General features: G+C 47.1%; 2 protein-coding genes across 14 annotated transcripts; one reads left to right on the top strand and one right to left on the bottom strand.

Moving 5' to 3' along the window:
* Positions 1-528: 528 nt before the first annotated feature.
* Positions 529-20,478, bottom strand: Vps16 (VSP16 CORVET/HOPS core subunit). 7 transcript variants are annotated; one of them, NR_156013.1, is made up of 24 exons: positions 20,351-20,478; positions 7,088-7,176; positions 6,786-6,883; positions 6,573-6,701; positions 6,347-6,491; positions 6,114-6,229; positions 5,893-6,015; positions 5,697-5,752; positions 5,273-5,362; positions 5,084-5,178; positions 4,881-4,957; positions 4,436-4,567; positions 4,219-4,346; positions 4,056-4,091; positions 3,790-3,898; positions 3,499-3,633; positions 3,295-3,403; positions 3,093-3,190; positions 2,897-3,004; positions 2,548-2,625; positions 2,294-2,463; positions 2,115-2,211; positions 1,399-1,617; positions 529-1,284 (listed from the first exon to the last, which is right to left on the bottom strand). NR_156013.1 is itself a non-coding variant. In NM_030559.3 (24 exons), the coding sequence occupies exons 1-24, from the start codon at positions 20,401-20,403 to the stop codon at positions 1,140-1,142; spliced, it is 2,520 nt and encodes an 839-aa protein (NP_085036.3). In that variant the 5' UTR covers positions 20,404-20,478; the 3' UTR covers positions 529-1,139. The 7 variants fall into 7 exon arrangements, 3 of the variants coding, with proteins under 3 accessions (NP_085036.3, NP_001349580.1, XP_006500493.1); NM_030559.3 differs by having other exon boundaries at positions 1,399-1,502; XR_003953753.1 differs by having other exon boundaries at positions 1,064-1,284; positions 1,399-1,502; positions 3,770-3,898.
* Positions 20,157-27,115, top strand: Pced1a (PC-esterase domain containing 1A). 7 transcript variants are annotated; one of them, NM_001114541.1, is made up of 8 exons: positions 20,157-20,305; positions 21,246-21,386; positions 21,906-21,985; positions 22,094-22,332; positions 22,423-22,573; positions 22,662-22,908; positions 24,908-25,168; positions 25,465-27,114. In NM_001114541.1, exons 2-8 carry the CDS (start codon positions 21,263-21,265, stop codon positions 25,710-25,712), a joined length of 1,350 nt encoding a protein of 449 aa, NP_001108013.1. In that variant the 5' UTR covers positions 20,157-20,305; positions 21,246-21,262; the 3' UTR covers positions 25,713-27,114. The 7 variants fall into 7 exon arrangements, with proteins under 7 accessions (NP_001108013.1, NP_848877.2, XP_006499772.1 ...); XM_017318973.1 differs by lacking the exon at positions 20,157-20,305 and adding an exon at positions 20,857-20,949 and having other exon boundaries at positions 25,465-27,115; NM_178762.4 differs by lacking the exon at positions 20,157-20,305 and having other exon boundaries at positions 20,510-21,386.
* Positions 27,116-27,517: the final 402 nt, after the last annotated feature.

The following is a 27,517-nucleotide window of genomic DNA, read 5'->3' as shown; positions in this document are numbered from 1 at the left end:
CTCTGGACCTTCGGAAGAGCAGTCGGGTGCTCTTACCCACTGAGCCATCTCGCCAGCCCCCTTCTCTTGTCTTTTAAAAACAGAGTTAGGACTAGGAGTCCCTAGGAGGGGAACGTCCTGTAGACTTTGGTTTCTTCCTGCTAACAAGCGAGGTGGGAGGCATGAAGATAAGGGCTCACCTGTTGATGGGTGATAGTGCTACAGTGCACTGGAGTACACTGGGGGCTGCAGACACAAGGCAGAAAGTCACAGCCCTCTTCCTGACTGGAGGGAAGGACTCATTCCAGGGTGGGATTAGGGGTTTCCAGTTCATAGCTCCTAGGACTGAAATGATCTTCCACCCCCTTTTTCAAGCACAGGGACCACGCAAGAACCGCTTGCCACTTACTGTTCAATAGCCAGGGCTCTCAAAGGTCCCTCCTCCAACCCTGACAACAAGATGGTCACCGGCTTCCCATCTATCCTCTAATCAGGTTTTCCGGTTCAGAGGACTTGACTTCAGTTCCAGCCTGAACACAACCTAGGTTTCAAATCCTCATTTATTTCTATTTATTTTCATTCATTCATCCATTCATTCATTCATACACCCATCTATTCAGTATGTTTTGTATATGGGTAAAGATCAGAGGAGAAGGGTTTAAACTCAAGTTGCCTGGCTTGGTGGCAAAAGCCTTTAGCTACTGAGCCACCTGGCCAGCCCAAATCCTTCTTTTGATACGTATTTGCTGTTATAGATTCAGAACTGTTGTGAGGGATGGGTGAATAATAGCGAAGTGCACAGTGTGGTCCTTGTAAGCTCATGGGCAGGCATGTCATGCTCTTCAGTGTAGGGCTTCCCGGGTACCGTGGTGCTTGAATATTATGCCATCTCCCACCACACCTTCCTCCAGGCTGTGAGACAGCTTCTGAGAGAATTACTATGGTGACTACGTGAATAAACAGATCTCTTATAACTTCCTATTCCCAACCTCAATACAATCAAATATGCAGAGTTCTGCTGCAGTAGCTAGACAGTTTTGCCTCAAAGCCTGCTTTTCTTAAGCCAGACAGCATACAACAACTATTCTGAATTAGTATTCCAAATTTATTTACATCTGGACATCCTGGGGTTTTAACTAGTCCCCTTAAGGACAGGCTCTTCACTTCTTCTGGGCTTGTGCCCTGGCCCGCTGAATCTTGTCAGCTATGGCCCCATCTGTGGCTCCAGTGCAGTGGGACAAAACGAGGCTCAGCTCTGTTTCATTCCGGTGCTCAATAGCCACCTCTGCAGCCTGAGCCACATCCCTGTGGTTTGAGCAGAAGGGGAGATGGCGTTGGGGCTGTTCGAGGGCAACAGCCCTGTCTCCTCTCAGCCCACTCTTCAGTAACCTCACACACAGAGGCCTTCATCTAACTTACCCAACAAGAAGCAAAGCCTTGACCTTTTGTTCAGGGCCCACACGGGAAGCATACTTCTTGGCCTCATGTTTGTTATGCTGTTTCATGCAGATCTCTACAAAGGGCTTTGCAAGACAGAGAAGACAAGCCTGGCCCTATTTCCTCTCTCAGGAGCAGAAGCCCAGAGGACACTTGCCCATAGGTATTTTGTACAGTCAGTATATCTAGTCCCCTTCCCACCTAGGGGAAACAATATGGAGCAGACCATTATAATAGAAAGCAGCTAAACCAAAGACCTATCAGAGGCTTGGGAAGAATCATCCTTATGCTTCTATTCTACCACCACCAAGTTAGGGGTTTCTGCCTCCTGTCCTCTAAGGTCTTGTATTTTCTCTCAGGCTGCCATTATAAAACTTGCCCTCCATATGTTTGAAGTACCTCCTCAAATCTTGGCCCTCCCTGCCCCTTCTGCCCTCAGGCACATAGTGGCCCCTGTAGTCTTTATGAGGTAAAGTAACTCCCCCACCACTATGTAGGAGGCAGGCTTGTGCCTATCCTCCAGAGTTCCCCACACAGTACATGGGTCTGCTCATGTTCACAAGGCACAAGAAGCACTAGCTAAGAACACATGACAGTGGAATGGGTGCACAAATGGGCCACTGCCCCACCTCCCTTGCCTGGCCCCCTCCCAGGGCTACTCTCACTAGTGGGAGGCCTAGGGAAGAGCCCTGTCTCACCAGGTAACCAATCGGTGATTTCTTGCTTTTGGAAAACTTCTCCAGCTCCTCCCAATCTTCCAAATCTGCCAGGGCAGCCAGCTTTAACCACCATAGTCTGCAGGAAAGCTGTACTCAGCATAGGTTTGAAGGAAAGGCAAGAAGTCCCAGGACTACATATAGCTGAAATCCTTACCCACCTCTTATCAGGGATGCGAAAGTCACGTGCCAGCTGCTCTGCCCGCTTGTTGTGGCCTCCAAGGATAAGAGTGGTGACAGTGTCGTGTAGAGATAGGTCTAGGAACCTGCCCCCTAGCTCATCCTCTAGGCGTCGCTGTATCCGCAGGAGCCTCATTTGATCCTCTGTGGCCTGGAGACCAGAACAAGGGGATCAAGGCCAAGCAAGGAAATCCAAGAAGACAAGACAGGAAGCTCTTAGAAAAGGCAGTCAAACCTTGGCTGCAAATTCATTCTTGGCTTTGTAGAAGGCATCAGCTGCCGTCTGCAGAGCTGCCACTCGCCCTTCAATACGCTACAGACAAAGGGATACTGAGGTCACAACACATTAATTAGTCTTGCCTCTCTCCACCCTTGTGCCTAGAACCAGCCTTATCTACTAGGGGCACTCTTCCACTGTCCTAGAGATGCTGTCTCTCTTGAGACCAGTGCCATATTCTGGCCTGATGCTCTCAGAGCCCCTCACCAGTTATGACCAGAGAGGGTGTAACCTAATGCAGAGAGCTAGGGCTTTGATGAACAACCCAACTGATCCAAAGGCCCCACCCTCCCTTTGGACCTCAGACCTCTTCAGCGGCATAGCTGGCTCTGATGTGGAAGCTGCCCAACTCCTGGTGATTGTCGTCCTGATTGTAAAGGTCCTTCAGAGTGTCTAGCTCCTGATGCTTACAGAACTGGGTCACAGGCAGAAGACTAGTCAGCAAAGTCAACTCAAAAGCTCAGAAGACGCCAATCCTTTCCTCCCCTTCACACACAATTTACCTGTCGATACAAACTCAGGGCCATGGGTTGGTTCCGGAGAGTCATGAAAAAGTCTCCTCGGTTGAGTTCATTCTTTAGGTGCAGCAACACTGTAAACACTGTGGATGAAGAAGCAGACGGGCCTCCAGCCTCGCTCTGACATTATTGGGCTCACTCACCCTATCGTCCTAGTGCCTCCTGGCCCTCACCCAGCCCTGCTCACCCAGGTCAGTGTCTCCACTCTCAATAGCCTTGCTCAGTGCCAGTTTGCTCCTCTTCATCTTTAGGAGAAGAGGTACCTGCTCCCCTGAGCGTGGCTCATACTCCAGCAGCTGTCAAGTGGGGTAGAAGGCAGAGAGACACTTGTGTAAGGGCCTAGAACACCCCTTTCCCTGGGGTGTCTGGGAAAGGTAACACGACCACACACCTTAATGGCCAGTTCAGTGCGGCCACAGCCATAGGCCCTCGCAGCAATGTCAGAGTATGAAACACCAGGCGTGTCACCCAGCTTCTGATTAATAGCCCGTGCTACATCTTCATCTGAGACATCTTTCTGCTGCACCTGTAAGTGTGTATGTGGGTGTCACACAAGTCTGGATGTCACCCCTTACCTGCCCAATCCTAAAGGGCCTCCATCAGAACCCATCCTTTATTTCCATGCTCTGTATTTCCTGTATTTTGTCAGGGCCTGAGGTTACCTCATATCCCATGCCCTTGCCTTGTAGCAGGCCCAGTGGGCTAGGATCCTGCTGACACCCTGGACTTCAGGAAGGCGCAGGTACTCGCATATCTGGATAGCCAGGGGATAAAGCCTCCGCAACACAAGCCTGGCAGATAAAGGAGTAAGGGAAAAAGTTGTGAGGCAAAGTGAGGTCGAGCAGGCAGAATAGCCCTAGCCCGACTTACGCCTCCCAGTCCTAAACCATGAGTCCCCACATAATACTACCCGCCCTTGCCCTCCTATAGCCCCCCTGGCGTCTGTACCTGTCTAGCAGCACCTGGATGGTGAGCTGCTTGTATCTGTGTTTTCCTTGGTTAAGGATCAGTTGATATAAGGCCTGTTTGCCAGGGATCTGCAGACCACATCTCCTGCCCCTTATCCTGCCATGCCCAGTTGTAAACACCCTCATGCCATACATAGGGATACTGGGTGTAGGTGAGAGGGATCCCAATGTGGTAGTCTCTAATAGCATTGAGCACTCGAAGGTCCTGACACATGTGCACGAAGCTGTCAGGTGGAAATCTGTCAAGGAAACACTTTCCAAATGAAGCCGCCTAAAAAGAACCAAATGGAAATGAACTTCCCTGGCTGCCCAGCGCACCCCAGTTCCCACACACCCTCCCCTAAGCCCCTCCAGGCCAACCCTGAGCAGACTCTTTTGCATGTCTGGCTGGTGCTCATGTCCTGCAGCCTCAATGCACTGCTGCACAGCCTGGATCAGCTGGCCCAGTTCCTGGATCTCCCGCAGGTACTCATCTGCTTTCTGGCTCTCTTTCTGTGGGGAGAGGCCCAGAGATGGAACATTACACAGACAGTCTCACTCTGGTCCCCAGCCTCATGGGACTACATAGTTCAAATGGAGAGGTCTTGGAAAGCACCAACTTGAGCCTGTGGACAGTAGGGTAGCCCTGCCAGTTTACATGTGCTAGCCTTAGCCAGCTCAAGTCAGTGTCTTATCTAACCCCCTCCCCTGTCAGGTAGCCCCTGGCTTATCATGGGTGCTCAGGCAGGGGCAGAGGGCTGGTCTAGTCAAGAGAAGAGAAAGGAAGAGAGCATCTTGGGAATCTTAGAAGTTGCCCGGAAATTACCTCATATTCCTTCTGGGCCTCTAACAGCAGTGCTCCAGGGGCCATTGAGGCAATTTTGAAGATCTCTTCACTGGCCACTAGAAGAGGAGTTTTTGAGTAGAAATGACATATGAAAATTCTCAGTTCTGCCCTTAATACCCAGATCCTGTTTTGGATCAGGAGCACCTGCCCAGAGCCCCACGGTATGCTTGTGGGAGCCTCACCTGGGACTTCATGCAGGAACTCATGGGTGCTTCGGGAGAAGATGCGGACCCCATCAAGCTCAGGCACTAAGTAGGAGTCCTCATCGAGCACAAACCTGAGTTCAGTCAAGGCTACTAAGAGCATCCAAAGATAGGGTAACCTCCTTTTCCTTCCCTCTCCCAGCCCATACAGGATGTGTCCAAGGATACTGGATGCTTTCAGGCGCATTGCCCACCACCATCAGCCGCCTCTCCCAGGCCACAACAACAGCCCTTTCCTTGCTCCGAGGACGGCTACACCTATGAGCAATAGCATATACACTACTGGGATACTCGAGATATTGGGCCCATAGCTGTGTCTTCTGCATTGCTTGCACCCCTTTTCCTGGGGACAGCCTGAACACACTGTGTCCCGGAGCCCATTTCCCTGGCCACATGCTGACCTATCTGTTTCCGTCTCGCTCTTACACTACCAGTCAAGTGGCCCATAGAGGACAAAGTTCTCCTTTAAGTGCAGCAGAGAAGAGAAGGCCTATGTTCCACTTAGTCTGGCCAGAAGACAGGATGACTCAGGCTGTCCCAGGCAACAAGGCTATGCTCTAACCCCACCCTTTAAGAACGCCTCTATCCTCACCAGACCATCTGCTTCGGGGGAGCCCGGATGTTGCAGTTGAACTCACACAGCTTCTCCTGAAACAGCACAGCATGTCATGGCCCTGCCCCAGCATCTGCTGTTCAACAGTCATCCTGCTGTTGAAAAGCCATGGCTCTATCCACAACAGATCTTCCTTGGACAAAGCACAGTATCCCTTGCTGTCCTAGAACCACACCTTGAGTGATGCTGTCCCCATCCAGATGTAGCCTGTGTCTGTGAAGAGTGCCAGGTAACGATACGTGAAGGATACAGCCATCTGTAGGAAGCTGCTCACTCCTGGGGCTAAGCCAGCAGGTGTCTGGGGCAGGACCAAGGAGGAAACCAGATAAACTGACTTCTCAATGCCTTCCTACTTGTTGACCAGCCCTTCCATTTCATTCCCACTTAGGTTCTCACCACTGCAGAGCAGGTAGCATGATCCAGAAGGTAAAGATCGGGTCCTACAGCCAGAAGAATGTGTGGTACTCGGTCGTGGCACAGTGTGGTCCAACATGAGGGTGCACTTTGCAGACCTGTGACAGGGAAGAGGAAACCTGAAATGACTAGAGCCCATAGTGTGTGTCTCTGCTGGTTCCAGTCTGGAAGCATATCCGTGGTATTGAAGGGCTCTCTTAAGTATCAGGGCTTACCTGGCACCTCTGGCATCCGACGGAGTTTGAGGTCACCCACATTGGCACTCAGAGTAAAGCGATAGGCTCCTGTAAGGATGGCCACCCCTGAACCAAACTCAGTGTGAAAAATCCGGGCATCCAGGACACGGTTCTGAAGCACTTCCTAACAAGATGGACCGTGGGTTAAGAAACCCACAGGTGAAGAGAGGTCCCCCTTCCCTCCTCAGGCTCCTGTGGCTCCTACATTGCCCATGCTGAAGTGCCTCCGGAAGTCTCCATGAAGGCCATAAACTAGCACTGCACCATCTTCTTGCACACAGAGCAGCTCCTCCTCAGCTGACCAGCCGAGGGCCACCACAGGCCCACTCTTCCACTGCAGAGGAGAAAGGTTCCCATGGCTTTCCTTAGAATCAGCCAGCCCTGCCCATCACACAGTAGGGATAGGTTCCATGCTTACCAGCAGGCTAGCCAGTGGTAAGCCAGATGCAGAGTAGATCTCCAGTACTGGCCGCACGCTGGCAGCTTTCTCTTTTCTCCAACAGTTCCTCAGTAGAGCTGCAATTTGAGAAGAGACTTCTGTCCTAGAACCTCAGGACCCATGTAAGGTAGGCCTCCTGGATCATTTACTCAGGTTCAGCCCATGGGAACCCAGCCTCGTGAGAACCCAAACTAAAAACATTTAGAAGGAGAATTGGCAGAGAACAACCCAAACAACACCCTGGGAGCCCACAGTATGTAGTAGTAATAGAGGGAGCATACCAATGGGACCCCCATAGGGTGCAGCAGCCACCAGGCAATCCTTGAGCTCCTCCTTCAGGTCCCAGTCCATGCTGTACAGCTCATACTTCCTACTCACAGAGACAACCAGATTAGCGTCCTTGTCCTGTCCTCCTGATCCTCTATCTAGACAGAATAAGCCCCAGAGGAATGCCTGAAGCTACCGTTTATCTAGTGGAGGAGTCTTTTCCTCCCCACATGAGAGGAAGAGAGGGGGATGGTGACTAGAAACTGACTATATCATGTAGGCCTGGGGACCACAGGTGAGGTAGCACAGGGTACCCACAAGAAAGGGTATAGTTTTTGAGGCAAGTGTCCACTGTTGGCAGGAGCATCTGAGATGGGCAGGTTATGTATAAGACACTGAAATGGTGCAAAGGTACCGTTGCTGGCTCTGCCTGGAACCAGTAGGAAAGCGAGACCTTCAGAGGTCCACCTATTGAATAGGAGGCCTCTTTTATTTCTGGTTCCAATGATGAATTAGATAATGCTCTTTCTGCCTAAGGGTCAAGCTAGAGTTCTAGGTGAAGCTAGTTTTAGAAGCACCAAATTCAGTGTCTGAAAGATGATACCCAAAATGAGCTTTTCCAAGAGATACTGCTGGGGGGAGTCCTGGTGATGGCATTCTGTGACTCCTAGCTTGCAGGAAGTGACAAAACCACAAGCAAGCTGAGAAGCCTTCAGCTCTAGGTGTGTGCATGCTGTAGCCCTAGTATGTGCATGAATACATACTGCAACCCTAGTGTGTGCGTGAATACATACTGCAACCTTAGGTGTGTGCATGAATGCATGCTGCCTGGAATGGGCTTAAGTTTATCATGCTATCACTGTTTGCTTGGAAGAGCAGGGAAGGGGCAGAGAAAAGTGGATGTTATTCTGGAACATCAAAAGAAAATGCAAGTAAAGAGAAAATTTTTGTTTATCTCAGGGGTCTTCTAATTAACCATCAGAAACATGCCTACCATTGCACTTGACACCCCTCTGAGGGCTCTAGTCAAAATAATTTAAGGAAACTATTCTAGAGAAAGAACAAAGCTATTACTAGATGGTTGTACACCCATCATCTTAAAATCTGAAGTGTTCTGTGTGATGTCTATTCTTGGTTGTCAACTTGACTACATGCAGAATTAACTAAAACCCAAATGCCTGGCATACCTAGGAGGAATGCTCTTAATTAGATTATTTGAAGAGGGGGGGGGTCCACCTTTCATCTGGACCACACCTTCTGCTGGAAGCCTATATAAAGCATGTGGAAGACCGAAGCTTTCTCTCTTTGCCTGCTTGTTCTTGCTCTCACTAGTAAGTCCATTCCTTCATTGGTGCTAGAGCCTACATCTTCTGGATTACAGCATCTACTGAAGACCAGCTGAGACAGCCTGGTGGACTGAGCAACTACTGGATTCCTAGACCTTTCATTTATAGGCAGCTATTATTAGATTATCTGGAGCCTGTAAGCCATTCTGATAAATCTCATGAATACATTTATATATTTTAATGTATGATATTAAAATAAATATTATAATATAGTATTAAATAATATACTTATATATTATATATTTATCTACCCATCCACCTATCTATATATGTACCTATCTATCTATATCTATCCACATCTATCTAGCTACACATGTATGTGTACACACACACAAATACATATATTTATTCTATAAATTCTGTTCTGCTAGAGAACCCTGAGTAAAAGAAATGTAAATTTTCCTTTTTTTTTTTTTTAAGATTTCTTTATTTATTATAAGTAAGTACATTGTAGCTATCTTCAGACACACCAGAAGAGGACGTCAGATCTCATTATGGATGGTTGTGAGCCACCATGTGGTTGCTGGGATTTGAACTCCGGACCTTTGGAAGAGTCATCTCTCCAACCCTGAAGTGTGAATTTTCTTGAGTGTTGTTTCAGATTTGAATTACAGATTAGATGATAAATTTGCTAAGTCTACACAAATAGTCTAAATTACAAAGAACCCTGAAATATCAAATACTTATCTCAATTTAAGGTGTTTTTTGTTTTTGTTTTTTGCTGAGGGAAACTCAGCAAAGCAGTTTACAAGACAATAAACAAACATCAGTCCATGTTTGTACAGCAAGACATTTCCATTCCCAGTGAGACTCATATAGAATGGGGGGGGGAGTTGGGAGAGGAGGGGGAAGGAGAAAAATAAATCAAGCGTGAAGATGATCAGGCAAGCACTTTCAACCTGGTTTTTTTTTTTTTTTTTTTTTTTTTGAGATAGGCTCTTACTGGCTGCCCTGATTCTTGCTACATACCCCAGGCTAGCCTATAATTCATAGCTATTTGCTTAATTTGCCAAGTGCTGGGATAAAAGAATATACTTATTACACCTGGTTTATAAATTTTAACTTTTAAAGGATTCTGGTAATACCAGGTATAGCAGCACATGCCTTTAACCCCAGAACTTAGGGGCAGAGGCAGGAGGATATCTGTTTGAGGCCAGCGTGGACTACACAGCATGTTCCAGACCAGCCAGGGTACACAGATCTTGTCTTAAGCAAAATAAATTTTTAATATTTAAAAATTAACAACATTCTAGTTATGATAACAACAAAGCCTTAAAGATACTTAAAAATCATGAGAATTGGGGCTAAAGAGATGGTTCAGCGAGTCCAGAGGTCCTGAGTTCAATTCCCAGCAAAAACATGGTGGCTCACAACTATCTGTAATGGGATCCAATCCCCTCTTCAGGTATGTCTGAAGACAGCTATATTGTACATGTACATAAAATAAACAAACATCTTTTTTAAAAATCATGAAAAAAGTAATAAAATCATACCAAATTGCCCTCAAGAATACAAAAGACATGGATAAATATTCTAAGATGACCCACAAATGTACAATAATTCTGATAAAATACTTCCCGATGATTTCTTTATAGATATGCAAGCACTGAGTCTAAAGTTCATGGTTGGAAAAGGGATTCTGGGAAACAGAAAATAACGGAGGTATTTAAGATGATTAAAAAACATAAGAAAACACACACACACATTCATACATACATGCATGCATATGCTATGTATATAAAACATGCCATGTAAACTAAAGTTAATTTAAACTACTGTTTTGAGATAGGAATGAGAAAACAGGTGAGGGGCTGGAAGGACAGCTCATACTACTCATGCAGAGTCCGCGAATTCCATCCAACCCCATCCCATGCGGCTCGCCAGCATCTGGAGTTCTAGCTCCAAGTGGCCTTACTTCCTCTTCTGCGCTAAGGGCACCTGCACTTACACATGCACACAGCCCACCCCTCCCCTTTAGAAATACACTTTTAAAAAGTTAGGTACAGTGGTGTAACTTTTAATCACAGGACTGAGACTTCAAGGTCAGCCTGGTCTACATAGGGTCAGAGTTACACAGTAAGACCCTGTCTCAAAAACAAAAACCTAAACAACACCCCCCAAAACAAACAAACAAACAAACAAACCTCAACAAATCAATGAAAGAGAGCAGTGTCCAGAAAAGATCTGGGAACTGAGCATACTATAAAGATGGTGTTTCAAGTTGGCACAAAATATCCTGGATAATGGTATTATAGACCTACACTGCCATGCCTGCTTCACGCAGTACTGAGGATTGAGACCAGGACTTCATGCATTTTGGACAAGCACTCTAATAACTGAGCTAATTCCCTGGCCTGGTCCAGCTGTTCTTTCTTTAAAACTGTTTTGACTGAGTATCAGTTGTACGTGCATGTTGTGTACCCACGTGGAAGCCACAGAAAACTCTCAGGAGTTGGATGCTTCCCCATCACGTGGGTCCTGGGAATAGAACTCAGTTCATCAGACTTGATAGCAAGTGCCTTACCCTACCACCTTACACAGATATACATGTAGGCAAAACACCCATGCACATAAAAATATATCAATCTTTTCTTTAAAACATTAAAACTTTGGAGTTTGGGGACTTTGCTTCTAGACAGGGTCTTACTCTGTAGCTAAGGCTGGCCTAAAACTCACTAACCAGCCCAGGCTGCCCTCAAACTCAAGTTGATCCTCCTGCTTCTGTCTCCTCCATGCTATGTCACATAGTGGATTCAAGATTTTAAAATACATATACATTTGCTATTTTGTTACTAAATTCACGGAATGAAAATATTGGAAAACATATTTTCACATAGACCTAGCATGCTGGTTATAAAGTGATGGCCATTCATCCAGTCCTCAATGTACTCACAAGCTGTACATTAACAACCATTACTCCCTCAAGCCTTTCTTTCAGTAAGCCCAATATGAAGTTTCCTCAGTAGAGGGCGCTGAAACACTAGACCAGCACGCAGGACAAGAACTTGAGTGCCTTCTGGTTCGGCCAGCCATGGGGTCTAAGGATACCTGGTGGGGGCACTCAGCTGCCATCATGTGCACACTCCTGGGAAACACTGCCTAGGCCCTGATCACCTTCTCAGGGTTCTCTGCAGACACTGCACTCCAAGTTCTCTGCTCACATCAGACCACCCATTTGTCTGTACACCTATATGTCTGGCTATATATACCCTCTGTATACAAGTACGTTTGAAATAACTCCTTTTACTTGCTCTACATCCAGCCTTTGGGTGTGGCTTGCCTTATGGATGCTGTGTTTCAGGTCTCCCACCCCTCCTCACACCTCCATTCTTGTGTGTTCCCATCATTCGTGGACTGCTAACTAAATCATGACCATAGAAGCAGAGAGCTTCTATGACAGGTCTAAGATAATTGTCTGAAGCTACACAGTTGCTATTGCTAAAAATCAACACAATTTTAATTTTGTGAGTTTTTTAATTACAACAGTTGAATATATCAGCATGCCATATCTCATGTGCCAGTTGGGGTACTGATCAGGAAAGAATGGGACCCTGAAACCTAACTAGGGTATGTAGTTAGAGCCAGTCCAGATAAAACGGACAACTTTGGAGCCTCTCTTCCTGGTGAAAGTAGCTTGTCTGTCATCTCTCCTACCAACTACCCTCAACCTGAAAACCTTATCATAATCTCATCTGCAGTAGATGTGACAAAGGGCTCCCTGGTCCAAGTGCTGAATGTTTAAAACAAGTCTCCACTACGGCACCATTCTAAAGGGTCCAACCTGCAAGATGACAACACTGGGCTCTGAAGAGGCAGAGATTTGTTGTTGAGGAACAGATAACTATTCTTGATAGATTTACCTTTCTTGCCTATACTGCATTTGTGAGGACCCAGAATCTCTTGACGCACAGAATGCTTTATTCACCACTGCAGCATTCTGCAAAGCACTGCATCTCATCAAGGGGCCCTTATCACAACACAGTGTTAAGTCAGCTCTGGGCCACAGAACCGAATGGTCTTGCCATATATTCCAACACCCATAAGAAGCAACAGAATGTGTCAGACATACACAGCTGTGATAAATACATAAAACAGTGTCAATGAGGAAAGATTTGCTTTGGCTTACAGAATCCATGGTGGTCTGAGTGAGAACGGTTCCTACAGATTTATAGGATTTAAAAGTGTGGTCCAGGGTTAGTGGGACTGTTTGGAGGAAGATTAGGAAGAGTGGTATTTTAGAGATGTGTCACTGGCTTTGAGGTTTCAAAAGCCCACATCAGGCCTATTCTTGCTCGCTCTGCCTGTAATTTGTAGAGTATACTCATAGCTACTGCCCCAGCACCATGCCTGCCTGCTTGCTGCCCTGCTTCCCTCCATGATGGTCATGGCCTCACCCTCTGAAACTGTAATAGAAAAGTATCCAAGGCAGTGTGAAAGGCTTCAGTGCAAGGTCAGACTCTGGGCATGAGACAGAGGAGAGCATCAGTGTCAAGAGCACGTGGTGTGGCCGCTCTGGAAAGCCAGGAAGCAGACAGACAGGAAAGGGCTGAATACAAGATACAGCTTCCTGGGCTGGAGCCATGGCTCAGTAGTTAAGAGCACCAACTGCTCTTCCAGAGGTCCTGAGTTCAGTTCCCAGAAACCACATGGTGGCTCACAACCATCTGAAACGGGATCAGATGCCCTCTTCTAGTGTGTCTGAAGAGAGCAATGGTGTACTCATACCTAAAATAAATAAATAAATAAATAAATCTTAAAAAAGAAAAAAAAGAAGATATATCTTTCTAATTACCTTAGAAGAATGGGGTCTGTCTTATGCTTTGAATCAGATCCTCCAGCCAGATCAAAAGTTGGAAGGGAGAGTGGCTCTTTATTAGTAGTAGTTTCTCATTCTGGAATCTGTTGGCTTGCAGAACTGAGTCTTCAGGGGCAAATGTTTCCATCAGGAGTTGCAACCATCGAGTTAAAGGGGGTTATTTTGCTTAAAGGGGAAACTACATTGGCAGGGACTGCCTAAAATCCTCTGTGGCATCTCTTTCTTGTTTTCATGCCCAATGATAAGAGTAAATGACAACCTTCAGAAACCAAATACCTCAGCCTGAGACGAGAAGGCTCAGTCACTCTCTGGGAGAAAACGGTCAGAGGATGTGCTAGCTCAGGGCAAGCACGGTTACAGCTGCAGCAGTTAAGCAGGCCAACCGTGACCTATGACTGACGTGTTACATGTACATGTACATATGGACACATTTGCCTTTCTCTTCCCCTCTTTCACATTTTTACTTTTGATGCTGGCATATGGTGTATAGAAGGCAGGGACAGGGAAATGCTTATACAAGGGAGTATTTCTTCAGTGAGTCAAGAAAGTAAGTTTGGTCAGGCAAAAATCTAGACCTTTCCATGCAATGAACTTTAGTTTTCTAGAAGGTACAAGGTGAAATTATGGGGGGAAGTTGAAAGAAGGCTTTAGTTTTCAGTATTTCTGAAGTATCTGAACTATTCACAACTGCTTCATCTTGTGATCTCTCGAACACTGAGCCTTTATGGTGAATATAGGATGACTCCACAAAACAAGGTCATAGGAATCCAGATAAAACTGGGAGCATGGGTTTGTAGTCGTGGCAACCTGCCCACTGCATAACATTTCACATTATCACTCTGCAGTCTTGGCACAGGTACAGAGATAGTTCTATATCAGCCAGGTGAACCCAGGACAAAGAATAAGGCTGTTAGAGAAAAGAGAAGAAAAAAAATGAAGTAAGTAGCCACAGCTTTCCTCCAAGCTAGACAGGGAGGAAACACTTCTACAGAAGAGGGCTCTACATGCTTGAGAGGGTTTCAAAACTGTTTGAAGTATGCAGTCAAGGCCTGAGACGACAATGACAACAAAATGTAAGAATGGAAAAAAAAAAAGAAAGAAATTCTGTAGCTATGCAAGTAAACTTCTGGGGAAGCACTGTCTACCACAGTGTGAGAGGAGCCCTGTGTGCAACAGGCCAAGGAAGCCCTGAGTGGTATATTTTGTCTAGCATTAGGGAACAATCCAACAATCTGTAGTCCCTAACGAGGGCCCACTATCATTCCCAAAATCCCTTGCTTGCAACTAACTCAAAACTAAATCCTTCTGGGTTGCAGTTTGTTTGTAAAATGGTGCAGCTGCTGCTGTGGAAGCCAGCATGGCAGCTCTAAAACTGTATACAGATTTCCAGACAATCCAGCAACTCTATTCCTGGATAAACAGTCAGAAGAACTGAAGCAGAAACAGAAGTCTGAAAGAGGGGTTTTGATGGTTCACTTCCCGAGAGTCCTCCCACATACTTGGCCAGCCCCTTTAAAGAGTATCTGTCCATCTGTGAATACAGGAGTGTTATTCTCCAGAGTCGGGGTGACTGCAGCATTGTTATGTCCAATGGTTTCCTGACACTGGAATCCAGGGTCCACTTACTGCTGCTGACAAGATTTCTGTTTCTGAGAACTGGGTAGAGAAAAGACAACTGTAGCTAGCCTTTATCATTGAGTGCATAGCCTGTCCTTATGAATTCTGCACCCTTAGGCTTTTCTGAGAGGCTGCCATCCGGTCTGCCCATCTGTATCTCATGCCATTGAAGGAGCAGATAAGGAAAATGTAGTGCCTAATACGGCAAATCTTTCAGTCTTAAAAAATGAAGAAAGTATGACACATGCTATAACATCAACCTTGGAGATAGTATATTAAGTTAAATATTTCAGTCACAAAAGACAAACAATAGATTTCATTTTCATGAATTATGAAGCATGATCAAATCCAGGGAAAGAGGGACACTTAACAAAGAGTTGCTATTTAATAGGTATAGAATTTTTTGATGAAAAGAATTTACATTGGCTATACAGCACAATAAATATACTCAACACTACTGAAGAGAAATTCAAAAATGGTTAAGCTGGGAAGGCAGCTCAGGTGGCAGAAGGCTAGTCCAGCATGCTGAAGTCCTGGGTTCCACCCCCAGTACTGGATAAACTAGGCATGATTATATCCCTAGCACTTGACAGGCAGAGGCAGGAAGACCAGAAGGTCATCCTGGGTGTACTGGCTAGTTTTGTGTCAACTTGACACAGCTGGAGTTATCACAAAGAAAGGAGCTTCAGTTGAGGAAATGCCTCCATGAGATCCAGCTGTAAGGCATTATCTCAATTAGTGATCAAGGGGGAAGGTCCCCTTGTGGGTGGTGCCATCTCTGGGCTGGTAGTCTTGGTTCTACAAGAGAGCAGGCGGAGCAAGCAAGGGGAAGCAAGCCAGTAAGGAACATCCCTCCATGGCCTCTGCATCAGCTCCTGCTTCCTGCCCTGCTTGAGTTCCAGTCCTGACTTCCTTTGGTGATGAACAGCAGTATGGAAGTGTAAGCTGAATAAACCCTTTCCTCCCCAACTTGCTTCTTGGTTGATGTTTGTACAGGAATAGAAACCCTGACTAAGACACTGGGCTATATGAGATCCTGTCTCAAAAAACAAAACCAAGGAGGGCTGGAAAGGCAGGGCAGTAGGTTGAGTATCCAGGTTCAAGCCGGGCATGGTGGCGTACGCCTTTAATCCCAGCACTCAGGAGGCAGAGGGAGGCGGATTTCTGAGTTCGAGGCCAGTCTGGTCTACAGAGTGAGTTCCAGGACAGCCAGGGCTATACAGAGAAACCCTGTCTCGAAAAACCAAAAAAAAAAAAAAAGTGTATCCAGGTTCAATTTCCAACTTCCCCACGTTGCCTTACAAATGTCTGTAAAATCAATCCCAAGAGGTCCTATGATCTTTTCTGGCCCCTGTGGGCAATGCACTAATGAAGCACACATGTAGACAAAACACTCATACACATAAAATTTTTTAAAATATCTAAGTAGTGGTATTCTCTCTAGAAAGGCAAAACAAAAAAAATTAAGATACATTTTTTTTTTTTTTTTTTTTGGTTTTTCGAGACAGGGTTTCTCTGTGTAGCTCTGGCTGTCCTGGAACACACTCTGTAGACCAGGCTGGCCTCGAACTCAGAAATCCGCCTGCCTCTGCCTCCCGAGTGCTGGGATTAAAGGCGTGCACCACCACACCCGGCTAAGATACATTTTTTAATGTACGCTTAATGATTTTTTTACTAAATATTCATATGTATTCAAAACTATAATGCCGGCATCATCACTCTTCCTCCTTAACAAATGTCACTCTTGTGACTGTGCATGCTCACAGGACTGGGAGACTGCTAACTCATTCACTAACTCGCTACAGCGGCAAAAGTGTGAAGCCTTGAGTTGATCCCAGCACTACATAAAACGCCCAGCATGGTGGCCCATGCTTGTGAGTCCAGGGCTGGGAAGGCGGAGACAGGTGGATCCCTGGGAAATGCCCAGCCTCATCAGTTGCCCTGGGTCAGTGAGAGACCTTGTCTTAAACAGAGTGAATGGCTCCTGAGGAGCAACACCAACCCTCCCCCTTCTGCAAGAGCCATGCACACATACACACACCACAAAGCACAAATGAATACCGCCCCAACACGTCCCCCCAAATAAGTCCATCCTCTTCTGTGCCAAGTTCACTTTTCCCTTTTCATGATTTTAAGCTAAGAAACCAAACCATCCTTGATAACTTGCTTCCTCACAGCCTAAGTTCAGAATTCCCATGGTAACTATTATCAAAGATTGAATTTATCCTCTGGCTCATGTGCTGGCTTTAAGCCCTATGACTGTCAAAGGGAGCCTATCTATCTTAGCAACACACACTGAGTCTGGCAAAGGTTGGTCAAATTAAAGAAGGAATCAGCTCAAGGTGCAGTTTGCATCTCTAGAACCTAGTGAGAGATGGCTGCCACTTCTTACCTTTCTAAATCCAACAAGTTCCTGCCAACACTAGCTCCAGTGCAGACCCCTGCCCCACAGATGGGGCTCAGGTGAAATGTCCCCGCTTGTTGCCCATTCATCCACTTACTAGAATCAGATTAAATCTAAGATGAACACATGAACTAAACCAAGTACCTATTCTTAAAGCATTTACACACTGGGAATAAACTAGAAAATGCCCATACATTTTCCTGTTGTAAAAAAAAAGTCTGGGCTAGGCAGTGGTGGCGAATGCCTTTAATCCCAGCACTTGGGAGGCAGAGGCAGGCAGATTTCTGAGTTCGAGGCCAGCCTGGTCTACAGAGTGAGTTCCAGGACAGCCAGGGCTACACAGAGAAACCCTGTCTCGGAAAAAAAAAAAAAACAAAAACAAAAACAAAAAACCAACCAACCAAACAAAATTAACCCCCCCCCCCCGAAAAAAAAATAAAAAAAAATCTGGAGTCGGGCATGGTGCCCACACCCTTGGATCCCAACACTCAGGAGGCAGAAGCAGGCAGATCTCTGTGAGTTCCATGCCAGCTTGGTCTTCTAGTCCAGGACAACCAGAGCTGGTTACACTGAGAAACCCTGTCTCAAAAAACCAAATAAATAAACAATATCTGGGAGAGGCGGCTCAGCTCGGTGCCTGATGACCTGAGCTCACTAACGGTGAAAGGAGAGAACTGACTCCTACAAGTTGTCCTCCGACTTCCACACATGTATGTGGTGTGTGTGTACATATGCGTGCATGCACGCGTACACACACAAATGTAAAATCAAAATTTCTATGTTTTGGCCCAAAGAGTCTACCACATACGTCTCTTGGGTGGGTTATGGGGAGCTTTTCAAAACAAGGTTTCTCTGTATAGGCCTGGTTGTTCTAGAATTCACTCAGTAGTCCAGACTAGGCCTCAAACTCAGAGATCCACCTGCCTCTGCTAGGATTAAAGGCATGTACCTTTCAGAACCCAGACTCTCTGTTACTTAGCTTCCTCATTACTAAGTTGGTATGAATCATGATTTAGTTTTATATGGTGGTGATAATTAAGAAACTATACATAAGTACTTAGCATAATATCCAGTATATAAGGAAGTCATTTTTGTTAGCAACTTAGGACATACATATCAGTCCCAGGAGGTGTAACACTTCTAGGCCCTTCTTGAGTCCAGCACTTCTGTGACTCACTCACATCTTCTGAAGCATTACCTATCTACCCATGAAGCTGACTCTCCATAGAGTAAACAAGAGGAGCTCTGTCGTAATGTGGTCATCTTCCTTATGCTCTGATTTTAAAAGTCTGGGTAAGCAACAGGTATTTTTACAATAGCTAATATTTTATATTTATTATTTTTTAGCCTTTTAAATATGTATTTGGGGACAGAGTCTCATCTTGCCAAGGCTGGCCTCTGATATATATCCATCTAAGGCTGAACTGGCAATCCTAGTCTTCCAGCCTCCACATGCCAAGGGCTATGTGTTATATGAGGTTGTGGATGGGACACCACACTCTGCTCATTAGTATTTTCAGTTGCTTCATATTGTACATGTGTCTAAGAGAAATCATGACTAAACAAATGTAACAGAGCTCTAGAAATTACCACAAGGCATCCTCTGTCTAGAAAATGCATTACATTGCAAACAACACAATTCCATTTAAAAGTTTGGCTATGAGCAGAAGCAAAGTCTTCTGGGTTTTTTTGTTTTGTTTTGTTTTGGTTTTTTTGGTTTGTTTTTTCGAGACAGGGTTTCTCTGTATAGCCCTGGCTGTCCTGGAACTCGCTTTGTAGACCAGGCTGGCCTTGAACTCAGAAATCCACCTGCCTCTGCCTCCCAAGTGCTGGGATTAAAGGTGTGCGCCACCACCGCCCGGCTCAAAGTCTTCTATTGAAATAAGACGCCAACGCAATGTCTTTGTGATCTTCGGGTACATCAATAAAACATTCTTTACCATTTTGTTGGGTAATGATTAGGTTTTGCTTGTTTCTGTTATTATTTCAAGACAGGGTCTTACTATGTGGCCCTGTCTGGCCTGAGCTATAGAGCAGGGTGGCCTGAATCTCAGAGTGCTGGGATTAAGAGGCGTGGGCCACCAAAGGCTGACCAACTATTAGGTAACAGGCACTAGCCTAAATATGCATGGGAAATAGAAGTATTCTTAGCCTTCAAGAGCTTAGCACGAGAAACTCATACCAACACTGCCCTCGTGTGCCACATATGATAAGACTCTACAACTGGACCTTTGTGAGGCATAAAAGGATTCTACTGTAGGAAAACCAAGCAGGTCCTGAAAGATGAGCAACATTCTTCAGGGTGATAAAGAGGAAAATAGCAATGCCCATAGAAGCGACTATAGAACTGTGCAAACACAAAGCCATGGAATTGCCTGGTGTGATGAGGTCCTGCAATTAATTCTGTGAAGCTGGTACACCCACGGATTGAGGATGATTGAGGTTAAGTTGGAAACCACTCAGAGAGTGACAAATGTAGGCTGACCAATTGATGAGCGCTCCACAAGCAGTTTGTACTTTATATCTTAAAAAGAAATAAAGCCAACGAGACGGTAACCATTGTAATCACGTTACTAGTTTTAGCCTTGAGAAAGACCCACAGCTAAGGGCACTCCAACCCCGGTGAGTTGCCACTGCCTCGGGTTCCTCATTAATAGTGCCCCAAGACTGAAAAGCGGTTCATCCCCTTTTCTCAGCTTTGGTCAGTACTGTCACCCCGCCCGCTGTGGCGATCCCGCCTTCCTGTGAGAGCCCCTGTGGTCCGACTTCAGCAGTTTCCGGAAGGAGACTGGCACTCGCTGTCGCCGCGGGGCGGCCTCCCTCTACGTGATCTAAGCATCCTTCCGGAGGCCAACAGACCTCGGTTTAGGGGTGGCTTCTCAGCTTGCCTCAGTTGGCGCAAAGGAAGGACCAGATTGCTGCCCCTAAAGTGCGTAAAGTGGCAGACGCTCAGGCGAGCCGCCATAGGGACGGACGCCAGCACGCGTAGTGGCCGGGGCGAGCATTGCTGGCTCTGCCGGGAGGCTCAAGCCAGCAGCAGACAAGCAAGGTAAGCTGGGCTGTGGGACGGAAGGTGGGGCGTCGGGCAGCTCACCTGTAAAAGGCAGAGTCCCCGAGTGGATTCCAGTTCGCAGTGTAACAGTCCATGTCTAGTACAGCTGGCGGCAAGAGTCGCCGAGGAAAAACCCGCCTAGCGCAAGCTCAGGCCGCACTTCCGCTTCCGCCCTTCGGGGTCACGTGACGAGGCCGCCTTAGCGGCCATCAGAACTGTGGGCAAGCTACGCTGAGCTATCGTCCTGCCCTCGGCGCGGCGGCCCGAGTGGACCTAGCCCTGGTTTCTGTCCTCCACAGCGGCCAACCTCGCTGCCTTTCTGACTCCTCCGGCGTTGGGGATCGCATAGGGCGGGACACGGGTGACCGAAAGTGGGAGCCATGAGCATCTGAGGCACAGATGCTGGAGGCGTTGGCTGGACCACCGTAGCGCACGCATGGCGAGCGCTGGGCGTCGAGCTGCGTACCTACAGCTAACCTGGGCACCCGGGCTCTGTGGGGCGGGATCTTTGCAGAACCCACCGCTCTCCAGGGGCATGGGATCATTGACTCTAGATCAGGACATCGCTGCCGAGACGCTGTCGCACGGCACCTGGGCCTGCCCTACTGGCCCGTGAATCCCTGGAGCCCCCGAGAGACTTGGTAACTGGCGCGAGCGGACGAATGCGCACGCGCGGGGCCGCCGTTGACACGTGGCAGGGCAAAGGCGTCTCTGCGCGCGCGAAGCGCTGTAGTCTAAGACTACGGCCCAAGTGACCCTTCTTCCCTCCGAGTGTGATAAAGGCTGCTGCCGTGTTGGGATTCGCCTTGCCGCTCCCACTTTCCTCCCCATTACACAGAGCAGCCAGGGAGGGGCCAGCGCGCATGGGTCATCTTGGAACAGACCGGACCTACCTAGAGTCCCTGCCCTCTGTCAGCTTATTGGCCTCTCCCTGCAGCTGGTGTCAGTGGCAGCATGGTCTTCTGTTTGGAAAACGAGATGCCACACCGCCTGCTGGGAAGCGCCATGGTCCACTTCCATGCCTCAGAAGTCCAGCAGCTGCTACACAACAAGTTCGTGGTCATTTTGGGGGACTCCAGTGAGTGACCACTCTAGGATGACATTTCACCGCCCTGTATCTTCAACCTTTTCTTTGTCTGCACGCCACATCTCCATTTCAGACTTCTCCATCTCTTACTCTGTTTCAGGACACTAGACTGCATTTTTTTCTTTTTTAAATTCCCTATGTACCTTCCCTGGGTGCCCCGGCATATCATTTGTGCACTATTTTTTAGCCCATGAGTGTGGCATCTTTATTTGTTGTTGCCCTTCATGATTTTCTTAAAAGGACCTGTGGGCTATGTTGTGTGTTTTCCTAGGGATGGGACCAACTTAATTTTGCCATTTGGTCTTTGGTCGCTGTACATAAGCTAGAGGAGAGGGAAATAGCTGGAAAGAGCAGAGCTAGGGCTTTAAAATCTCGTCTTTTCTTCTCTAAGCCAACCCTCCATAGAGCTGCTGTTGGAGAGTCAATCCCTGGAAAACAAAGGCCTTCATTTGGGAAACTCTGGGAGGGGGTGAGGCCGACCTTAACCTTGGGATCCCTGTCTCCCTGCAGTCCAAAGAGCTGTGTATAAGGACCTGGTGCTTCTGCTCCAGAAAGACACACTGCTCACAGCTTCCCAGTTAAAAGCCAAGGTGAGAGAAGCTTGGCAGCCATGCCAGTGTTGGGTGGGTGCAGACCCTGGCCTGAAAAGGACCACCTACCTGGCATGGATCTGACCATCGGGTGGGGTGGGTGGGCAGGGGGAGCTGAGCTTTGAACAGGACCAGCTGGTGGCTGGGGGCCAGCTGGGAGAGCTGCACAACGGGACACAGTACCGCGAGGTCCGCCAGTTCTGCTCTGGCTCTGGCCACCACCTTGTGCGCTTCTACTTCCTCACCCGAGTTTACTCCGAGTACCTTGAGGACATCCTGGAGGAGCTGTCATATGGACCTGCCCCTGACCTAGTGATCATCAACTCCTGCCTCTGGGATCTCTCCAGGTTCAGGCGGGGGGAGAGGGAAATACTGGTTGGAGGTGGAGGTATGGCAGCACTCCTGTGCTCTTGCCCACCCTAAGTGTTACCCAACAGATATGGCCGCTGCTCAATGGAGAGCTACAGGGAGAACCTGGAACGAGTCTTTGTACGAATGGACCAGGTTTTACCAGACTCTTGTCTGCTGGTGTGGAACTTGGCAATGCCTCTGGGGGAACGTGTCACTGGGGGTTTCCTCCTGCCAGAGGTGAGTGACCGGGACCCTTCCGGACAGGGGATAGAGTGGCTGGCCGGCAGCTAGGAGACCCTCTTAGAGACTCCACTTTGTCAATTAGCTCCAGCCCCTGGCAGTGTCTCTGCGACAGGATGTGGTTGAGGGGAACTTCTACAGCGCTACACTAGCCGGGAAACACTGTTTCGACGTCCTAGATCTCCACTTCCATTTCCGGCATGCTGTCCGTCACCGTCATCGAGATGGTGTCCATTGGGACCAGCATGCACACCGCCACCTCTCGCACTTACTTCTGGCCCACGTGGCCGATGCCTGGGGTGTGGAGCTGCCCAAACATGACCGGCTGCCAGGTAAGCCCTCCCATAGACTGGTTGGGTATTGGTGTAGGTAGGACCTTTGGAGCACAAGGCACAAAGAACTAAATGGGACTGAAGTACTTGTAGAAAGTAGGGGACCTCTTGAAGAACAGTTGTAGCTCCTGAATGTTCCTTTCTCGTTTCCTGAGAAGGGTTACATCACAGGGAGCACGTGGCTGTTCAACTAACAGTTCTTCAGCTTTGTGATTCTTCCTGTTTACCTGAATGGACATGCATGCGCAGGTACTGATTGTAAAAGGCAGGGTCAGAAGACCCTGATCAATAGATAAATGGAAAAGAAATGAGACTGCTTCCAGGTAATCCCAGGAATAGGAAGTGGGAAGACAGATAGGGAAAAAAGATGGTCTAGGCAGTGTTGCAGAGGCAAGCTCATCAGAGAAGTAAAAGGTACAGTGAGCTAGCAGGTTGCTCAGCAGTGACACAATGTAACCTACAGTGTCTTTGCAAGTCCCAAGGTGGTGGGGTTAGTAGACAATAGCTGATAGCCTCAACTCCAACTTAGGGTCCCAGTAAGCTGGGACCCACAGCAGTCACTGCTGTAGGTCCCTTAGTCCCACTTCTTCGGCTGGTTTTGGGATACTACTCTAGTTGCATCCCTCCTGAGATGTTTTCTGCTATAGATTGTTTGCTTGTTAATCTCTCAGTCCCTGCCTACCCACAAAGGAAACAGCATGGCTTATTTCCACATCTACTTCTCCCTTGCTTTAGGTCACTTGAACCCTGTGCCTACACAAATGTGCTGTACTTTAGCACCAGGAGTACAGTGGTTGTTGAATTGGAGGCATGAGTCATCTTAGATGCTGTTTGTCACAGCAATAGGGTACATACAGTTTGTGGGGGAACATGGAAAGGCCAGGACTGGAGGCAGACCACTGGGACTTGGTGGTAACTGGGAGCAGGAACACTAGGCAGATGAATTGGGATGGATTATGTTCTGGTTCCACCTTCTTTGTTTTGCTCAAGTAGAGAATTGGTCCTCAGTAAATAAAGGATGTTTTAAAGGTTGAAAGGCTAGTGTGATGCTTCACAGCTTCCGGTTCCATCTAAGAACTATAGAGATAGCTGGAGATGTGGCTCAGCTGGAAGAGTGCTTGAAGTTAATAGCATGCATGAAGCCATGGGTTCAGTCTCTAGCGCCACATACAACCAGGCATAGTGGTACATGCTTATAATTTTCGATCTTAGAAAGTAAAAGCAGGAGGATCAGCAGATTAAGCACATCCTTAGCTACAAAGTGAGTTTAAGGCCAGCCTGGAATATGTGAGACCTTGTCTCAAGGGGAACAAAGGAAAGTAAGGCTGTTGAGAAAAACAAAAACAAAACAAAACAAAAAACCTAAAAAACTTGATTTGAATTGGGAAGATGAGCAATCGAGTTTGCTTAGGGCAGAAGTGTGCGAGAGGCTGTGGGATCACGGGAGTCCTCAGGACCAGCAGAGGGAGAAGTGCAGCGTGTGAGTGTGAGCTAGGAAGGACAGCAGAGCAGATCGATGGGTGCTTTCAGGACAGGGTGTATTGTTGATGTGATGTGACTGTTGGAATGAAGGGGTTTGTTAAGTTCCATGTAGTAGGAAAACCACTGAAGACATGAAGGGTTTAAGAGTCAATTCACAGTTGATGAGGGATAAAAATGGGGTAGGATACTCCCTATAGTGGTTTAGAAGCAAATGAGGACTAGTTGGGAAGGGACTAGATCTTTATATTTGACTTATTTATTGGCCTATGAGAAGAGTTTGGGAAGAAGAAAAATCTACAGATACAGACACCGGGCAAGAGCAGGCATGAGGTCAGAACACAGGCAGACAGAGTACCAAGGAAAAAGGAACACAGCTTGGTCTTGGCTTGAAGTGAAAGGAGACGAGGAAGGCTACTGTTCTCCAAGAGGATGAAGTAGAGCTCTGGAAGTATGGGTAGCCAGCATTTGGGGCAACCTGGTTTCCCAGGCCTGTTTAACACAGTCATCCCATTCCTAGACCCATGGATTGAGGACTGGTCAGAGATGGATCATTCATTCCAGGGAAGCCATAAGCAGCCCCCAGACTTCAGGGAGAAGCTGGCCTTGCCCCTGCTCCCACCTTTCCACTTGCCTCCTCCCATGTCTTTTCCTTACCCACTTGAGCCCTCACCACCTCCCTTGTTCCCACCCCTGCCCCAGGATACCCCCTTTTTCCAAGGCCAGCCCTTTCCACCCTATGAATTCAAATACAATGCAATGGAGGACTTCTCAATGCCAGGTAGGTGCCTAACTTAGGTAGTCTCTGCTCACACTTTCCCCAGCCTCCTTTGCACATCCTGCAGCCTGGCCACCTGTGCTCATGTGAGCTCAGGGATTGGGTACTGCCTTCTGGGTTTAGTCACAGCAATCCCTCAGATTGGAATAGCATTTATAAATTTATCATTCTGGTCTGGTGGTAGGGGAAGTAGAATCCTCATTTTGCAGATAGAAAATGAAAGCCCAGAGAAACTTACCCAAGAATAATAGAGCTACCCTGTCAGAAACTTACTCTGATAATAACTGGTTCTTTTGTAGGATGTGGCCCTGGAATGAACTTTGTGCCTGGCCCCCTGCCACCATCAGTCTCTGGCCCTGTCTCCCACGGTCAACACCGGGGCCCAGTGGTCCACCGGGGCAAGCCACGTTGTGTTCTGAACAACCCCTACCATGTACCAAGAATTGGGGGTCCATGCAGGCATCGACTCAGACACTCAGACAGACTGATCCACACATACAAACAGGACAGGCGGGGACATGCCCATTCGGGAACATGGCCTGGATAGGCAGGATCTTAGGTTGGAGCTAGAGATACCAGTGGCCCTGGAGAGGCTGTCTGGTAGCCTAGCTGTTGGGCCGGGGTGTTCTTGTCCATTGCTGATATCAATAAAAGCATGGAAGGACAGAGTGACATTCCTGTGTCGGGGAGCAGGTCTCCCAAACCATGACCTTAAGGCATGGGGAAGCTGCCCTTGGCCTCTGTGCAAACTATTTAGAAATCTGTGAAGAATTTCTAGCACAGGTTCATCTTCACAAGAACACATACACACTAAATAAAGATCCCCAGAGGGTCCCTTGTTATCAACAGTTCTTTGGGACTTTGTCATTAGCAGGCATTCAGTAAGTTGTTAGAACCTAAGTGAGAAGCTTCCAAGTGCTGGGGAAAGTCCAGCTAGGATCCCATTGGTTCCTTGGCTTGATGTGCAAACAGAGCATACGCTGGATGCTGGATGGGGTGAGGGACGGGATGCTTGCCTCAGCTTAGAAATAGGGGAGGAGGGGCTGGAGTATGACAGGGACAATGGACAGAGAGTAGGGTCTTAGGGACCCATTACATTTGAATTAGAATGGAGGGAACAGAATTCTTGGGTTCATTTTTGTTCCTACTAATGAAACCTTTCAAAAGGACCACATCCCACTGAAAAGAAAACAAAAACTGATCAGATCAGATCGATGGATTTTGGTTAATAACCTGGCAAATTAGTGAAGGGCATGGTTAACAGGCGGGTGCTAAGGAAGTGGTGACAGACAATGTGAGTTAATAAAACCTTTGGGGGAGACAAGAGACTTGCAGAGGCACTGGCACAGTACCTAAGACAAATGTATGAATTCCTTTCTTCTGAACAAGATTAAAGGGGGACAGAAATTAAAAGCTTTTTTGGTTTGTTTTTACAGAGCTAAGAATTTTGATAATTTTCCTTGCAGAAATGGAATTTTTTTTTCTTTTCATCATCAAAAAACTCACTGTTAGAGCAGTCTTCTCCAGCTGCAGTTTGTCCAGGCCTTGTCACTTTCTGCATTTCCTTCCAGAGACTTTTGTGTCATTGGTTTTCCAGTGTTGGAGAAAACTGCACATATATTGATTTCCAGGAAAAACTTGAGTTTTTTAGCCTCATGGGCCAGCGCTGTTGGTTTCTTGGCCTTTTCTACTTGTTTCTTGAATTCTGCCCTTGAAAATTCTATAACTCACACTCTATAAGCAACCTGGAGATGGGTATACTTAATTAATACTGTTTACACACTTCCTCTGTGTTCTTAATTCCTACCCCATTTTACTTTGACTTCCCATGCCCCAACCCTTTTTAAAAATATTTTCTAATAGTCCCTTAAAGTTTTTTGGAATAAGATAGAAACTCCTACACTTAAAATCTGTCCTAAAAAGAATAAAGAGATTTTATTTTGGCTGTCATACAATTGAAGAGTTTAAAATAATAATAGCCTTATACATGTGATCATTTACACTCAAATTACTCCCAGGACTTTGTTGTCAGGAGTAAAAATGATTAAAGCCTAGGTTGCTCCAAGATAAAGGCCCACTATTGGCTAATCAGGGCAGAACTAAATTTTCATTGTCTCCAAAATGTGATCCACTGGCTCTCACAGAACCATGCTTTTCAAAGGAGAGGGTCAGGATACACATACACATATGTGTGTACACACATACACACTTGAAAGGGAGTGGTGTGGCGCAGCGCATGTAGCGATCAGAGGACAGCTTGTGGGGTCTTCACCTTTATGTTGGATCCGAGAGTGGAACTCAGGCTGCCAGGCTTGTGCAGCTCCTTTACCCACTGATCTTCCTCCATGGCAC

This window comes from Mus musculus, chromosome 2 (genome assembly GCF_000001635.26).
Source record: "Mus musculus strain C57BL/6J chromosome 2, GRCm38.p6 C57BL/6J".
NCBI lineage: Eukaryota > Metazoa > Chordata > Mammalia > Rodentia > Muridae > Mus > Mus musculus.
Note: the sequence above shows the minus strand (reverse complement) of the source record. Positions and strands in the feature narration are given on the sequence as shown.